This window comes from Uloborus diversus, unplaced genomic scaffold, assembly GCF_026930045.1.
Source record: "Uloborus diversus isolate 005 unplaced genomic scaffold, Udiv.v.3.1 scaffold_14, whole genome shotgun sequence".
Taxonomy (NCBI): domain Eukaryota; kingdom Metazoa; phylum Arthropoda; class Arachnida; order Araneae; family Uloboridae; genus Uloborus; species Uloborus diversus.
The window spans coordinates 1,440,971-1,460,028 of NW_026558098.1; the positions used below are offsets into that span (position 1 = coordinate 1,440,971).

A 19,058-nucleotide genomic window follows, 5' to 3' on the forward strand; every position below is an offset into this window, starting at 1 on the left:
ATTTTTCTATTACGGGCAAAGCCGTGCGGGTATCACTAGTATAAAATAAAGGAACTGATAAGAACTCATGAAATGATGAGCCGAATTTGTTGGTCTACCAATCTTCAGATTTGCTGAACACTTCAAAAAAAAAATTCATTTTTGGTTTTTGAGTGATCAAATTCAACTCCATTCTGTCTTTCCAGACCTGAAGCAGAAGCTGGACTCCAAGACATGTCTCCTGGATGCCACCAAGGGTAGGATTGCGGATTTGGAGTCTTCTCTTGCTGCCATGGTGAGTCAGCTCTTCTTTGGTCCAATCGCACTATCTATCCATCAGGGTGGCCCAAAAACGAGAAATTTGGAAAGCCACACCCCTGTCTTTGTTTTATGTGGTATTATAGAATGTATTGATATATTGTATCTGTCGTGTCTCTTGTTTGAACAACGTATTTTCGGAGGAATTTATTCTATACTGTGAATGCATTCAGTTGGGTGATGCTGCAATGCAATATCAAGAAAAGAGTGAAAAAAAGGTTTATTTCGAAAGAAAACCATTGCTTTTCTTGAGCTAAACCAGAAAATTTGGACCCCCATTACGACCGAACAAGGGCCTATCCAGTCAAACTGCTACCAAAGCAGGGGCCAATCCAGAATTTTTTTCTCGCTACCTATTTTTGTGAAAGTATTGCATCATTCTATTTTTGTGAAAGTTTTTTTTTTTTTATCAGCATTGTTTTTTTTTTTTTTTTTTTTTTTTTTTGTAAATTTTAGAGGCATCCTAATTTTTGTAAAAGAGAAGTAGAACAAGTGAAATTTTAGTTTGAAAAGTGTAAATGTCATCTAGTATTATTTTTAACAGGTTTTGTTTTTTGGGGAGGGGGGGGAGCTAAAATCCTAAGAAGTACTAAAAATACCATCGTCATTTCAGCTTAATGGGCTATGTACTTTGTACAGTATTGCAAATCATGAGAAACACGGTTCCCCAAAGCAGATGTTGAAAGATTGCGATACTATTGCATAAATACACTTTGGCGAGAAACGGCTAAAAATGAGTTAAAATACCACAAAAAGGTTGCTATTGAAGCGATTGTTCATATAAACCTGCTTGGAATTTTATGTTATGAGTAAATTCTGTTTTAAACAGAGAAACAAATTTTATATTTTAAAATGCGAATTTTTGTGAAATTTTCGATGTTTTTGCGAAGCTACCTGATTTTATTACTTGATTTTTGTGAAAGTGCCGATTTCAAAACAAGATTTTTGTGAAGGTGCCCAAAAACGGTAGCAAAATCAGCCTGCATTGGGCCCTGCAAAGTCTATCACTTTGGACCTCCCTACAACATTCACACACGTCAAAATTAATTTTCATTAATATTATTCAATTTCACGTTATTAATATTCATTCTATGGTTTTCGACGGCTTACCCCTTGGCAAAAAAGTATTTTTGGAGAGCAATTTCACTCCCTTCATGATTGGGGAGTGAATTTGAAATTCGGGGAATGTTTTTACCACTGCAATTTGCACACCTAAAATGGATTAGGGAAAATTTTGCTGTAGGGTTAATACATGTACCTATTTAAACCTTAAAAATTCGACAATTGAACTCAAACTAATGTAACGCCTTTTAATGAAACTAAATTGTTTCTGTTGGGGGGTATGCGTTGTTGACTATTGAAAAAAAAGTTTATGTTAATATTACCCTCAAAAAAAAAAAAAAAAAAAAATTGTATATTTTTTACTATATAATGTTCCAAACTTAATGTGTTTTTTTACAGGGTTGGGATAAAACAAGTTGTTACGTGAAATATCATTACTTATCTGTATCTTTGTATAAATGTGATTAATTCGACATTTTATACAAGTAAAAACTCTCTTAAAATAAAATTTGAATAATAAATGATGAGTGAATTTTACCTGAAATGGGATATTTAAGCCTTGCGTAATTCCATTTATTTTTACCATTTTAGAAAGCAAAACAGAAGGAGCAAAGTCAGGTGGTGGAACGCATCAAACGAGTTCATCAGGATGAAGTGGAGGTAAGCGAAACCAAGCTATTCTAACCATAGGAAATCTGATCGACCGAGGCTGTTCAAAACACTATTAATTCATTTCATTTACATGCAAATGATGTAAATAGTTATTATTTTAATGTTTTTGCGTGCTTACTTTGTTGTCATTTGGCTAAGTTTGGTGTTTATTGTGGGATTGATGAGAAATGTTGGAGATATCACCAAGTTGGTATCATTTTTAGCAACTTATTTTTAATGCCAAATCTGGCGAGAAATCGCCAAATGTTGCCAAGCTCGGGGACATTTCGAACCTAATATTAGAAAAGTATAACTTAGTAATAAAAAGCAGTGTTTTAGTAATTAGTAGTAGATACATATGACCTAGTATACGTATAACCAATTTGTTTGTGTCCCCCTACCCTCTTTCTCTTTAGCTTTTTTTTTCCTAAACCTAAACTGTTTGAACAAAGAAACAAGCAATGGGGCTGTTTCCTTCAGTCAAAAGTAGTACTTTTAGTCACTGAAATGGATAGAAAAAGCAAAAATAATAACATGGGCTCAGAAAATACTTTAATTTTCCCAACAGTTATTTTTTAATATTTTTTTTTTAAGTGTTCAATTTTTCAAACAAGTTCAACAATTCATTAATATTTACATGCGAATGATGTGAATAGTCATTACTTTAATGTTTTTACGTGTTTAATTTGTTGTAATCTGGTTAAGTTTGGTGTTTATTCCATTCATTACCCCTCAAAATGACCTTGGTTATTGAAACTTTATATGTTGATTTTGTCTGCTGTGCATCATTTTTTTACATTGCGCTTGTGGCATTGGCGACATCGTTTTTAGTTGGTATTATTGCTGTGAATATCTTACGACCAAACGGCACGACCTTGAGGGTCACGGATTTGGATAAAATTTTAGATATAAATTCATCCCCACTAGATAGAAGCTCAGGTAAAGAGGTTTGACTGCATAGGCCCCAGGGTTGGCAAAAACCCGGGTTTTTTTAAAAAAGCCCATGGACCCAGGGTTTTTTGGGTTTTTTTAAATAAAACCCAAAAAAAAACCCAACTAAAGCTGGGTTTTTTAAAGAAATGTGGGTTTTTTGTCTTTTTTTGGGGAAAATGTGGGGTACTAGTAACATATTGTAGTGTAAGTATATGGACAAAGCGCAAAAATTGTATTCGGGCAAAAAAAGCCGGAAAACTAGTTAAAATTCAGTGTTTTCTGAAGAAAAGTAAAAGACGACAAAACCCAAGAATGGCGAAGTTTCAGATTTTTTAGTTTCCATGATTACCAACAGTTAAGGCAAAGTTACTTCTCGAGTGATAAAATCTATTGTTCGTTTTTTTTTTCCCCATTTTTTTTTTTTTTTTTTTTTGCATTTTATTTTATTGTATTTCATTTTGTTTCGCAAAACTATTGTAGAACCTCGAGTAGTTTAAATCCCTTTTTACTGAATTTTAGCTTAATCTATACATTTCTTTGAATTTTATATTGCCTGTTTTTCTATTTCTGTGTACAGAGTAAGAAATATTAAACATTTTCGTAAGATAATGAAAGTACTGTACATCCTGTTCTGTTTTCCGTCGACCGTTTGAAAAACCTGTTAATTTCTAAAAAATATACCTTGTTTATTCGAGATTTGTGACGTGTTGGTTTGTAGAAAATAATTCACATGAACGCCTTTTAGCTAGAGTAGTTTCCTCTGTACAATCTACAAATATTGAGAAAATCAGATGCAGCAGGACTTAGTCAAGATAATTTGAGTTATTTATTGACCAGTTAAAGAAAAAAGTTAAATATATTTATTTAAAATCTTTGAAGTTTTTTTTTTAATGCCGTTAAGAGTTAAGAAATACTATTAAAGTTCAAAATTCATTTTTTATGTCCATTGTCTGTGGTGAAGAACAAATAAAAAAAGAAGTTTAAATTGTGAAAGTATTTAAATTAATCAATTTTTTCTAAAAACTTCTCAAAATTTTTAAAAAAATCCGAAAGTGGGCTAAATAATGTTTTTTTTAAATGGGTTTTTTCAAAAAAACCCATTGGGTCCAACCCAATTGGGTCCAATCCGGCCAACCCTGATAGGCCCTAGTTTGGCTGCAACGAGAGTCCAAAGTTGCTAGTTTGGCCCCAGAAATGCAATGCCGTTTCTATTGGAATTTCTGACTTCAACACGAATTTTGACGTCCCAACACATTAGGCATCTTTTGTTAGTACAACGAGTAGAAGGGAGAACGTCTGTTTATTTATTAGCATTTTTTAAGTTGTTTGAAAAGTCGAAACGATCTTGTATTTTTGTTTTTTTATGTGCCGTGAGCAATGAATTGAAGTTTTTTTCTCCTCTCCTACTTTTTGCGTATCATTGTGGGGTATCTTTGATAGCAGACGATAAATATCTAGTTAAATTTAATGTTTTCGTTAGCAAACGATAAATACTTTTTACCAGCAGACGATTAATATAAAGCGAAAATAATTAATTTCATTTGCGAACGATAAATATCCTGTAACTGTGTTATTTGGCGTTCAAGTTGTTGAAATTAAAAGTAGTGTCCAATTTAAATTTGAGAACCACTTGTTAAAAATTCGTATTCAGCGTAATTAATTCATAGGTAAGTGCATGCAAATGGCTTATAGTTATGTACAATAGCAGAAAAAGAGGTAAAAATGGTAATTCTAAAAGAAACTCCATTGGAAATCGGGTCCAAATTATACTTTTTTTATTACTAATGGGGATTGACCTATGTGTAGGATTTTGTCTAAATCTGTGACCCTCAAGGTCGTGCCGTTTGGTAGTTAGCAATTGTTATTGGATTTTTTGTACGTATTTGTAAATAAATTTCTCCTGTTGTTACAAGAGCTGAAGTTTTTGCTGAACTTGTAAGGGTGTATTGTCGCCTCAGCAGCAGTAAGATAACTTAGTGTTATTTCTGGGATTAGATATTTTGCCGTTGCTCTGAGACAACGACAGATTTGCTATATATTTGGTTAGGAGAGCAAAAAGTTGTTCACTTTCAAGTGAAAAAAAAAATGATGGGTAAGAATTACCATGAAAGTCATTCGCATCTGTCACTTTTCTTTGCCTTTCTAAAAAAAAATATTTGCTTTTGATAAAAATATTTGCTCCCCCCCAAAAAGGGGGGGGAGGGGGAACAAAGCACCATGAAAAAACAATTAAGAATTTTAATCCAGAACTGAGTGCTTTAAAGTGCCTTCATGGTGCTTTGTTCCCCCCCTTTTTTTGGGGGGGAGGGGGAACAAAGCACCATGAAAAAACAATTAAGAATTTTAATCCAGAACTGAGTGCTTTAAAGTGCCTTTTATAACAACAGGGTTCGTACGCTCCTTACAAACTCCTTATAAACTCCTGCTTTTTAAGAAAAGAAAATAAGGGCCCTTAAAACTCCTGACTTTTGCTATTATCTCCTTACAAACTCCTTATTTTTTTATTCTACATTTGCTTTAAAGATGTTTTTCTATCGCCAATCTGATAGGAGTGATTACGTTGTACCAAATTTTACCAAAATTCCGCTATTTATTCGTCTGCTAATACCGGAAATCCGATTTTTTCATTAGACAAATTTCTTCCCCACATCCGAATTTTTTTTTCAAATTTATGACGATTATGTAGATAGTTATTTGTAAAATAACATCTTGTAGTTTTGTTAAAGTACCATTCCAAAGTTTTTTTTTTTGCTTCTATAAATTCTTTTATGTACCCCCCCCCCCCCCCCCTTGCATTTGAATTTGATACCGAGGCGGCTCACGTCAAAGAAAATGCAGTAAATGCATATTTTACTATAATTTTAATATGTTTGTGCGTTCAATGTTTTGTATGAAAACATAAATAAATAATATTAGAGTTGTACATATTTTTTCTGAAATAAGTTTTAAAAAATACCTCTTTAAACAGGTAACTAGTCCTTAAAAAATATAATGAACTCCTGCGAAACTCCTTAAAAACTCCTTACTTTTGATTTTCCAAGTTGAGTATGAACCCTGAACAAATCGCTTTTTTTGGGGGGGAGGGGGGGGGGAGTCCAAGTTTCAATGTCCCTGTGAACCAAGAAAAGTGCATTTATGTTCAATTTTATGAAAAATTTTTACAAACAATGTAAAACTAATTTAAAGTCTTTACGAGATTTTTTTCTGCTATGAAGATATGGATTAGTGTAAATCTGAGAGAAATACAACACGGTATTTAAAATGGAAATAACTTAATGATCTTTGGCTGGCTTAGTTCCATGTACCACAACTTGCGGTATTTAACTTGCAGTTAGGGACCTCTGCTTTTAAGGGGGGGGGGGGAGGCAATTCGTTTGTGTTCCCCCTACCATCTTTCTCTTGAGCTTTTTTTTTTCTTCTTCTAAACGAATTCTTTGCACAAAAGAAACAATTGGTTTTAGAATTGGGAATTTAATTTAAATGATAAAGAAAATGATCCATCTTTGTTCTGCTCGAACGGAGAGTAATCCACCAATTATTTAAATTAGGCTGTAAACGAGCTTTCACTCCAATTTAATGTCATTTTCTCATTATTGGCAGTTTTAATATGATTCAATATCACCAACAGTGGCCAAATTGAAACCAGATTTAAAAAAAAAAATTAAGAAAAAAATCGCCAAATTTGTTGCCAAGTTGGCGACCAAAAGACTGGCGAGATATCGCCAAGTGTGCGCCAAATTATAACACCATGTGAGTTTGCATCGAAATTAACAATGATTTCCCCCCAAAAAGGGGCAAGAGACCCCCCTTAGGAACATCCGAATGCAACCAAAAGGGAAGGTGCACAACGAGACCCCACTAGGAGTCTAAATACCAAATTTTCAACTTTCTAGGACATTCCGTTCTTGAGTTATGCGACATACATACGCACATACATACAGACGTCACGAGAAAAGTCGTTGTAATTAACTCGGGGATTGTCAAAATGGATATTTCGGGTGTCTGTACGTTCCTAGGCATATATCCACGTTTGGTCGGGTTGAAAAAAAAAACTCAACATTCATTTGGGGGTGAGCAAAATGGGAATGAATGCCGATTTTTGGGCGAATTTTTTTTCGTGAATACAACACTTCCTTTTTTGTAAAAGGAAGTAAAAAAAAAGGAACACGTTAAAATGGCATGAAATCACTTAAAAATTGTTCAGATTAGCGTTCTGGGGGGGGGGGGGACACGGGCGCTGTGACCCCCCCCCCCATCATTTAGTGAGGGGACTTTCAGATATAGATAATGATGCCAGACTTAAAAATCTAATATGTATAGCCTGGAGCAGAAGAGAGTCGGGAGAGACATGATCAGTTGTTTAATGTTTATCAAAATGAAAGACGTCGATGGGTTGGATTTTTCTGCAGAAAGACGGACGAGGGGTCATTGTTTTAAGCTGTTCAAATCTGGGACTGGAAATGAGGAAATAACAGGAAAAATGCAGAAAATTCAAAAATCAACCAAAAAAAAACAGGGAATTTTGCAAATTTCTTCAAAAACCTGGAAAGTACAGGGAATTATTATTATTTTTTTAAAATTGACATTGCAAAAATCTGTGTTCACACACAGAAACTACCATAAATATTATAATAATAAAATTCGTAAACATGGTGGTAACAAAATCATGGAAAAAAAGTTCCCTGATAATTCCCTGATTTAGCTCCATAAATTTTCCTGATTTTACAATCATGGCAAACAGTAGATTTTAGTTTGAAAAATATGAGGTAAACAGATTTTTATATCAGAAAACAAGAAAGAAAACAGTAAGATGAAACATTCAAAGTACTTGAAGACTAAAGTTTTTAAATTAAATTTTGTCCAGTTCAACATTTAACTTGTGATATTTGAAAACTCGCACTCAAAATTATTAGAGAATTTCAATTAAACGATTCCAAATTGAGGTTTTAAAGAATGTAAACAAATTTTATCTACAAGCCTTCTAACAAAGCTTAAGAATAATCAAAAATTTAAAAAAATAAATAAATAAAATTCCAAACACAGATGCAAAAATATTGAGATCAGCTGTATGAAACAAAATATTAAAATATTAATAATTACAGATACGATCCTCTGAACTTTAAAGTAAATTAAGAAATAATGAAAAGCAGCATATCTGATTTAAGGTAGTTTTACAAATTCTTATAATTTTTTGTTGAGTTCTATCTTGAGGCTTTGCTGGTTTGTAGCAGTTAAAAATAATTTTAGAATGTGTATAAAGTTTGGTGTGGCAAAAAAAAAAAAAAAAAAAAAAAACTTTCGTGTCAAAATGAAAAGAAATATCGGGAAGGAAAACTTCAGAGGTTTGTGGTTAAAAATTATATTTTTCCCTGATATTTTGAGAAATTTTTAAAATACCCTGATAATTCCCTGATTTTTTCCAGAAATTAAAACTTCCCTGAGAATTCCCTGATTTCCAGGTTTTTCCAGGTGTGTTACCACCCTGGTAAATGAAATGTGCCGTAATTTCGGGTAGATAAGCCACCCTACGTATACGCCGCACATGCAATAATTTACTAACTAAAAACAAAAGTTCATCGGATAAGCTGCCCCATGGTATACGCTGTAGAAGAGCGTATCAAAACATGTGGCACCCCACCTCTTTTATGTATATCTCTATACATATGTATGGATATATTCATTTATTATACAGTGCCCGCCACTAATAAAATCACTGGATTATAAAATCAGCCGCTTTATAGAATCAAATGTGGAAGAACAGAATCATTTCTATATCAAAACATGTTAGGTTTATCCCTTAATAAAATCATCCTCGCCGTTTTATAAAATCAAACTTTTGGAGAGCATATGTTAATTCTTCTCTGAAGAGAACCAGGATTTTATTTTTTCTTTCAAGGATTTAAAACATTGCAGCACTAATAAAATAACAAATTCCGCATAAACAAACAAAAGGTGAAGGTTGTACGTTTTTTTTTTTCTTGGGGAATTGAATGAAAAAAAAGAAGAATGAAGCAGTCTCAAGAGAATTGTTTCAGAGCTATATATTTAGTTGGTGCTGCCTGTTTCCACTTCGCAGAACTGTTTCGACATGCAGCCCTGCTCACTGAACACTGAGTCAATCAGTTCGTGCTCATTCAGCTATCTACAGGGATTGACAGTTCATTTTTACAATTGAGTAAAAATTGTTAGCTAGCAAGTCGTGATGACTTGAGTGTGAAAGATTAATTCGAAATTTTGAATGAGTATGACACGCTTCCTAAATGTATTTAGTGTGATGCTGCAATTAAATAACTGATTTCTCAATCTTGACTTTCAAATTCTCTTATTCAAACAACAATAAGTCAAGATTTTAAGACCCTTGTGAAATTTTAAAAATGTACCTTATGTAAGTTAAAATGTCAACTGTATTTTGCAACGCAGCTAAAATAATACAATACAAGTAGACTAAAAGTAAAATACAACTAATCGTAATTTATTTCTTTTTTAGAGTATTTATACTTAAAACCTTTTTTTTTTTCAGTGCATGAATGCCGGTTTATAAAATCAGCCGCTTTATAAAATCAAATGTCATCCGAACGAATGTGATTTTAATAAGCGGCGGGCACTGTAGTTAGAACGAAACTGTAACAAGCAACTGCACTTGTTGATGGATAGAAATGGAATTAACTTCGTGTAAAAAAAATAAGTTTAGAAAATGCTATGGTTACGCAAAAAACTAGTGTTGCCAGATGACATCTACATTTGGTTGGATGAGAAGTTTTTAAATCATTATATATGTCATGTTATACTTAGCAGTTGATCAAAAAATTGTTCACCCTTTATCAATTGATTCTTTTTTTAAAAATTTATCATCATTGAGACATTTTAAAACATTACTCAGACTATAGGGACTCTGACTCATACAAGCTAGCGATTCCTCCATTTTTTTCAGCTTCGTGAAACGTATTTTTACCATCACGAATCTGGCAGCACTGGAAAGAACAACAGCCAACAGCGGTAAAATCGGCACAAACTAATGCCGCATATTTGTGCATCTTTTTTCCTCAACGTCAAAGTATTGAATCTTACTTATTAACCACAGGATGAACTTCCTAAGATTGTTTTTGTGTCTGTTAGGTGGTTTATTTTGCCTAGCTTAAAATTTTTTTTCACGCTTTCAATACGAGGTAAAATAAACAACCATACTGGCAAAGAGGAAGCCTTCATTAATGCCTTAGCTCCTTTGCCTTTATTCCACTGTCTCAAAGTACTGTAATCACGATTTCAAGAAGAAATCTTTGGTTTTCGAATTAATACTATAAAAGCTTAAAAGTTTTTACTTCTTCGTTTTTTAAATTTAATTGCTAAAATTGAACTTTCAATCAAAAAAACTTCGTTTTTTACCGTTATACTATTTGCTGTTGCCGCAGATTATAAGGGTTTTTATATATTTTGAAATCAACTATTTTTTTTTTTTTTTTTGCATTTTAAAGTTTGATATAGAAGCAATCTAAGATTTTTTCGTTACATACTTAAATCATTTGGAATAGAGTTAACTTTTGTACTTATGTAAATATATTTTTTATCGTTAAAATGCTGTATTCATTCATTAAAACCTACGTTCTTGATTAGAGAAAAGCTCCCTATGAATGGATGTCAAAAGGTTTCATCTGTTTTGCATAAATATGTCAATTAGTTATATAAGAATAACTACATTACTTCTATTCTTTCCTTATTACTTGTTATTCTTGCAACAATTATTATACTGTTTGAAAACTTAGTTCAAATTAATTTCAATTACTTTTCAGTTCTACCATAAATACACATATGTTTTTAAGAGTGATGTTAATAGTGTCTTAAAATTCTTATGCTAAGTGGTTTCTGGAAGTAAAGTATCTTTCCATGTAGAAAAATTTAATATACTGTTTTGTAGTTTTTTTTCCAAAAAAAAAAAGACTTTTTTTTTGCCATTTTATTATAAAAGTAGCATCTTTTTAAAATATATCTTTAGTTCATCAACTTTAACACAACTTAAAACGTTTAAAATACTGCATTTTATACAAACATACAATGGATTTCAAGTAAAGCAAAGAAAGGAAACCATTACCATTGGTAACGTAAATCAGGGAAATTTGGTGAACTTCATCAGGGAAATCAGGGAAAAGTCAGGGAACTTTTTTCCACAGTTCCTGTCGCCACCCTGTTTAATGAGAAACCTGTTTCATGGTGCAATTTGAGAGCTCTACTAGCATTTATTAACGAATTTTAACATTGCCGCTCGATCAGGCGAACATGAGAAACACTAAAAAAGAAGGGTGGGGGGGGGGAAATTTCTTCAGATAAGCCGCCCTGGAAGATACGCCGCAGATGCTAAATTTCAACTTTAAAACACGTATAAGCCCTTGCTTTTCTACCAGAAATTACGGTAACAAAAAGTTGTAATTTTTAAAGTTTTTTTTTGTCAAATATTAAAATGTCTATCATAAAAAGCAAACATTATTTATTTTTTATTTTACATTCATATTTTCCAAACATCAGTGTTTGCTTGTTTGTAAGACTGCATACCCACCCATACAATCAAAACACAGGGAATTTTTTCCTCAGAATCGAGTGGCAACCCTGCATTTGTATTTGTCGAAAAGTAGCCCTATTTTAAAGGAAACAAATATAAAAAATGCAGAGCACTTTGCTCATATAAAGTGACTGGATATAATGCGTAGTGAGTGAAATGATTTATAAAATCACTGGAATAAAATTAGTAAAAAAAAAATCATAAATGTTGTTACAGTAAAACCTGTAAAGTTGACCACCTTTGTAAGTTGACCACCTGACTATATTGACCGCTTTTGTCAGGAACGGAATTAGTCTTATCTTGTATAATGAAGGAAAACCTCTGTAACTTGACCACCTGTCTATCTTGACCACTAATGGACACCAAGTTTGGTTTGGAGTACTGTAAAAAACCCTTTGTAAGTTGACCACTTGGTTTATTTTTTTAAATTTTATTTAGCAAATTATTTTTTTTATAGCTTTCCAAAAATATTTCTGAAGCCAGACCAGCATTTTACCAACTAATGAAACAGCAGCATAACTAAACCTCCTTTTGAGTTTAACCACATGGGAAAACTACTAAGAACCTTTTTTTCTCCAAACTTGTTTTTCTTCTGTTGTTAAGCGAAAAATTTGTGATTTTTGATTAGCTATAAATTTTTAGGAACTATTAATATAAAATGAGTAACTTTTCATAAACAATAAGACTTTTTTTTTTGATCAATTTACTGATCCTGGGAAATCATTCTGGGAAAATAATCTCTAAAAATATTTGAATAACATTTTAAATTATTGTTTCAAAGTAATGCTAAACAATGAAGGCGAGTTGAATAGAAAGAGTAGGTGTCAATTAGTCAAGAAATGAATACATGGTGCAAGAATTATAAAAAAATAAATAAATAATAATCATTACCCCCTTTATAAGTTGACCACCTGTCAGGGTTGGCCGGATTGGACCCAATGGTTTTTTTTGAAAAAACCCATTTAAAAAAACCCATTATTTTACCCACTTTTGGGTTTTTTTTAAATTTTCTGAGAATTTTTTTAAAAAATTAATTAATTTAAATACTTTTACAATTTAAACTCCTTTTTTAATTGTTCTTCACCACAGACAATGGACATAAAAATGACTTTTGAACTTTAATAGCATTTCTTAACTCTTAACGGCATTAAAAAATACTTCAAATATTTTAAATAATTACATTTAACTTTTTTCTTTAACTGGTCAAAAATAACTCAAATTATCTTGACTAAGTCCTGTCACGTCTGATTTTCTCAATATTTATAGATTGTACCTACTCGAGCTAAAAGCTAAAAAGCTTTCATGTGAATTATTTTCTGCAAACCAACACGTCACAAATCTCGAATAAACAAGGTATATTTTTTAGAAATTAACAGGTTTTACAAACGGTCGGACAGAAAACAGAATAGGATGTACGGTATTTTCAATATCTTACGAAAAAGTTTAATATTTCTTACTCTGTACATAGAAATAGAAAAACGGGCAACATAAAGTTCAAAGAAATGTCTTGATTAAGCTGGAATTCAGTAAAAAGGGATTTAAACTACGTGAGGTTCTACAGTAGTTTTGCATAATAAAATGAAATACAATAAAGTAAAATGCAAAAACAAATAGTAGTAATTAAAAACGAACAAACAAACAATAGATTTATCACTCGAGAAGTAACTTTGCCTTAACTGTTGGTAATCATGGAAACTAAAAAATCTGAAACTTCACTACATTTGGGCTTTGTAGTCTTTTTTACTTTTCTTCAGAAAATGCTGAATTTTCCAGCTTTTTTTACCCCAAGCCAATTTTTTTACTTTGTCCATATACTTACGCTACAATATGCTACAAGTACCTCACATTTTTCTAAAAAAAGACAAAAAAAAAAACCCACATTTCTTTTAAAAAACCCAGCTTTAGATGGGTTTTTTTTTTGGGTTTTATTTAAAAAAACCCAAAAAACCCTGGGTCCATGGGCTTTTTTAAAAAAACCCGGGTTTTTGCCAACCCTGCCACCTGTCTAAGTTGACCACCAAAGTACTGCACCGCAAGTGGTCAACTTACACAGGTTTCACTGTATTTTCATGGAGTACCCCAGCTTTATGTTTGATCATGAATCATTGCTCAATCATCTGTCATTACTCAAAAGTGACAGGTTGGTGTAAAATCAGTGCTGACGATTTCGTCTCCGTTTCAGATCAGGGAAGAGCGCCTGAGAGACTTGAGGAAGATCACCGTTCAGAAAGACGTCTATATTCTGGAGCTTCACAAGGATATCGAAACCCTCCAGCAGAAATTGAGTAAGTTTTCATATCCTCATGTATACGATAGCCGATGATCGAGTAACCCGTGAGTTTCAACAGTGAAACTCGTGCCCTGGCATGTTCATTTGATAATGCAGGGCTCTTACGCTCCTTCAAAACTCCTCCATTGCTCCTTCATTTGGGAAAATGTTTTGAAGGGCCCTTCAAACTCCTTCATTTTGGTTTAAACTCCTTCAAAACTCCTTCTTTTTTAGTTCAAGACTACATAATTTTTTTCTATGACAGTGACTTACAACACTTTGACCAACAATTAACTTTGTCACAAGCGCGATTTTAATGTAGTAATTTTGTGCATTTATTATTTTTTTAAATAAAGATGTGATTTACAAATTGATCAGTTTTAAGTCATAAAAGTTGAAGGCGAAAATTTTATTAGAGGGCTAAAACATTTCATAAGTGAAGTAAACCATGCTTAAATGGTGCTTTTCTCCAGCAGAAATTGAGTAAGTTTTCATATCCTCGTGTATTCGATAGCCGATGATCGAGTAACCCGCGTATTACAACAGTGAAAATCGTGCCCTGGCATGGTCATTTGATAATATGTTTTGGTTATGTTTAACCAAGGCTTCACTTAATACGTGTCTTATCAGGCTTACTGCCAAACGGCACAAACTTGAAGGTCACAGATCTGGACGAAATTCTGGATTTCGGTTAATTCCCACTAGATATTAACCCAGGTGAAGCGGTTTGACTGCATATGCCCTAGTTGGGCTACAGTGGATGTCCAAAGTTGTTATTTGAGTCCAGAAAAGCAATTTTTTTCCTTTAAAATTTAACTTTTTTTTTTTACCCTTTTCTTGCATTTGCATTACAGTATGAGCCACTTAAATGCATTCACAACACAGAATTAATCTCCCCCCCCCCTTCCTTTGTACTGACAAGAGACGCTGAATGTCTTTGAATGAGTACATATTGCCCCAAAGTTTCAAATTCAAAACGAAAACGCCAATGCAATTCTCTGGAACCCTGCAAATCGGTGTGATTCAGACGGGAAAAACTTGGGAGTCACGATTCTGGATAAATTTCTGGATTTAGGTCGATTCGTACTGGATTTGAGGCTGGGTAAAATAGTTTGAGCGCATAGGCTCTAGTTCGGCACCAAGGAGCAGTGGCGTAGCTAGACCCGACTTTCGGGGGGGGGGGGTTACTTCTTTTATATATATATATATATATATATATATATATGTATATATATATATGTATATATATATATATATATGTATATATATATATATATATGTATATATTATATATATATATGTATATATTATATATATATATATATATATATATATATACATATATATATATATATATTATATATTATATATATTATATATATATATATATATATTATATATATATATATATATATTATATATATATATATTTATATATAATATATATATATAATATAATATATATATATGTATAATCGCTTGGAATTTTTTCCTTTTCTTCTTTTTTCTTTCTCTTCTCTCTTCTTTTTTTTGAGACTAACTTTTCGGGGGGGGGGTTTGTCCCCAAACCCCCCCCTTAGCTACGCCCCTGCCAAGGAGGGTCTAAATTTGCTTGTTTGGCTCCGGAGCTGCAATAGCGTTTTCTTTGGGATTTAAAACTTTGGCACAAAGTTTGTTCCCCTAACATCTGTCGCGTCTCTTGTTAGTACAACGTAGGGGCGTTGGAATTCATTCTATACGTTGAATGCATTCAGTTGAGCGATACTGCAATGCAATATCAAGAAAAGAGTGAAAAAAGATTTATTTCAAAGGAAAACCATTGCTTTTCGGGAGCTAAACTGGACACTTTGGACCCCCATTACGACTGACCTATATCTAAGATTTTCTCCAAATCCGTGACCCTCAAGTTCGTGCCGTTAGGTAGTCAGTCATTTCAATAAATGTTGTAGTATGAAATCAATTAATCAAACAAAAAACCCGGTCAGACTCCAGCGACATCTGTTGGATCTTGTGGCAACATTTATCTATGAAACATCAGATAAGTTTATTTTCAAAGAGAATAGATATTCAAAATTGACTCCAAAAGTATATGAGTTAATTTAAAAGCGGATTTTTTCTTCATGAAAAAAAGTGTGTGTATGAAATGATATTTTAGGTAAAAAGTAAAAAAAAAAATGTAAACCTTTGTTTTCAAGAAAAATTAAGTTTTGAAACAAAATCACATAAATATAAGCTGAGGAAGATGTTTATCTAGTTAAATCAATGTAAATTCCATGTGTGAAAAAATTTTGTGCTAAATTATTACAACTTTTCTCAATGAAGCATTTTTAAAATTATTTGAGTAATGTAACTTCTGCAAACCTTAAATAAATATAAATAGGAGTTGGTATTTATCGCAATTTATACATTAAATAACGATTTCAAACGAGCTTAGAAATAAGTTTTCTGTTTGAAAACGTATGTGAATAAAATGTTTTGGAAATGTTTTTTTTTCTTTTCTTTTTTTGGGGGGTGGGGGTGAGGGGGGGGGGGAATTTCTGCTTCCAATTTATAAAAAACAAATATTGTAAATTTGGTTCTGAATGAATTTATGCGTAATATTGTAAAATTTAACATTACATCTTATTGATGAAACCATACTGTCTATTAAACATATGAACTGTGCTCAATAATTTGTATCGAGAAAAAAAAATTTTTTAGTGTTATTATGCAAAAATTAATTACATATGCTTTATCAAGCACAATTGATAAATATATTGATCAGTTAAAACAGAAAACAAATGAAAGTAGCGATTGTTTCTCATAATTATTACTGATCCAGGCAACACCGGATATTTTTTTAGTTGATAAATATATTTATGGAAACATTCAAAAAGCTTTTAGTAATTTTTTTTCTTACTTTAAAGTTTAATTCAAAATTAGTTTTTTTTAAAGACATATTCTGAAAATGGTGAATAACTCGATTTAATATCTTTATTTTTTTCACAATAAGAACTAATAAAATACACAAAAAATACATAGAGATACAATTATTTTAAAGAAAGTTATGTTGGAAAGCATATCGAATTAAAACTTTGCCATGAAACTGATCGTTAGTATCGATCATTAGACATTAAATTTATATAATTAAGAAGTACGTTGTATGTTAAAGAATAAGAAATTTAAATCATTTAAAAGTACATTGAAAGAATAATGACTTCAAAAAAAAAACATGCCTATAAAAATTTCAAATTTTTGCTTGTTGAAAAAATAATAAAATAAAAAGAATAATAACAGTTTAAAAAAATGAAAACAAACCTGTTAAAAAGTTAAAGGGTAGTCAAAAGTTTACGCATTGTGAGGAAATTTAAAGGGGAGAAATGGCCTTGGATTGGCCCCTGCTATGTTTTTAAGCATGCTCTTTCACAGGGTTGCCACGCCACAGGAAAACCTGAATTCAAAAATCAACAAAAAAACAGGGAAAATCTGGGGAATTTCGAACATTTCCTCAAAAACCTGGAAAATACAGGGAATTTTTTTTTCTTTCTTAAATTAAAGTTACAAAATTCAATTCCCAAATACATAAACTACCAAAAATTAAACAAATAGTAACAATTATAATGAGAATATTAATAAAGTTCAGAAATAAAGTAAAATAAAAAATGGTAATTTTGCTTGAAAGTTTTTTTTAAAAAAGTAAATATTAAAATATTTATCATAAAAATAGAATCTTGAGTTTCATGATCATTTCGAGTGTATGAAATGAGTCGTCACTAATCATTGTTCTGGGTCACTTACACACTTTTAGGTCCATGGCTAAGAGAAGTTTTTTTTTTTTGAATAAAAAGTTGAATATATTCAACCACTATGCTGTTATTTCAGTTATTATGAATTCTTATTTATTTTCCCTTGTTTATTTAGAAATGTGTGTTTCGTTTTTTTACCCTGTGGTGAAATGATCAAGACATGAATGTTCTTTTCCAAATAATCAGTGCTCGCTCGTTTGTAATGTTTTATTTTCATACAGGGAAAACACAGGGAATTTTTTTCCCGAAATTAAGTGGCAACCCTGTTTCAGAAAAAAATACTTTTAAAATTTTGGAAACGACCCCATTGTGAAAAATTGTTTTCATTCTATTGCAGTCAAAATGGAGAGAACGAGGGACAGTCTCCCTTCCACATCCCAGGATGCCGGAAGAAAGACCGGTGCCGAAGAATCTTGTGTGCAATGACATTGCATCGATCCAGAGTTTTAGCCAATGCAAGTGTAAATACCGTAATATTTTATTCATTCAAAACAAGATATTTCACCTAAACTGGAAAATCTCCATCGAGTGCAAATCTATCAATATTTGTATCGAGAGTTGATTCGTGTTGAAATCGAGAATTGAACTTTGGCTAAAGCAATTAAAACACAATGTAATTAATGTATATTTTTAAATAAATTATATGTTTAATTGTATTGATTGATTTTTCATCCCTATATAGGCACAAAAATCGCAAACATCATAGCACAGGGTTCGTACGGGTCATGGAAAACCTGGAAAGTCATGGAAATTTTTTTAGCAAATTTCAGACCTGTAAAAGTCATGGAAAATTGACATTTTCGTTCAAAGTCATGGAAAATTATTTTAAGTCATGAAAAAATGTCCTGGACAAAGAGAAAGTAACAGTAGCTGAAAGAGCATCAGAAATATTGAGTGATTTAACAGTCTTACATATTAAAACTGGAAAATTAAACGATCCCAAAAACAATTCTGAATTTTTAAATCTCATTACATCTACTTCTGTAGCAGCCACTCATCTTTTTTTGCAATGTGATTTTACTGCTTGGACATCACTCATTTTGCATTTACCATTATTTTCAAGACTTTTTCTATTCTGTAGTAGCGAACGTGCACATTCTTGATTTTGCCTCGCCCACTTAAAAAATGCAATTCAATTGCATCCGAGTTTGTTTCCATCACTCGTAAAACTTTATTGCTAAATTTATCAGAGTTTATCTCAGTTTGTTGAAAGTTTTAGAAAATGAAGATCTTTAGTCAGGTGATAAGACACAGAAATAGGGGAATTCTAATACTCTAAAACAGTACTGCCCAGCATAGAGTCCGCAGAACTAATTCATGCAACCCACTGCTACGTTCAATGTCAGAAATCAAACCCTATGTTCAAGAATTTCTGAACCTACTAATTTATATGCGTTTGAAAATGTGCAAATAAGTAAACAAGTACATTTGAATCAGAAGATTTATTCGCTACTGAATGTTTTTCTTTCTTTTTTTCTAAAATATAAACATCTGGTTTAGAAACATGAAT

General features: G+C 32.0%; 1 protein-coding gene across 1 annotated transcript in view; it reads left to right on the forward strand.

The window, feature by feature from the left end:
• LOC129232827 (hamartin-like) overlaps positions 1-17,974 on the forward strand; it is a 115,516-nt gene extending 97,542 nt beyond the window's left edge. Inside the window, exons 19-22 of the mRNA XM_054866926.1 lie at positions 186-274; positions 1,951-2,019; positions 13,677-13,779; positions 17,886-17,974. Of these exons, the coding sequence (XP_054722901.1) occupies positions 186-274; positions 1,951-2,019; positions 13,677-13,779; positions 17,886-17,974 (350 nt within the window). The remainder of the gene's footprint in view (positions 1-185; positions 275-1,950; positions 2,020-13,676; positions 13,780-17,885) is intronic.
• Positions 17,975-19,058: the final 1,084 nt, after the last annotated feature.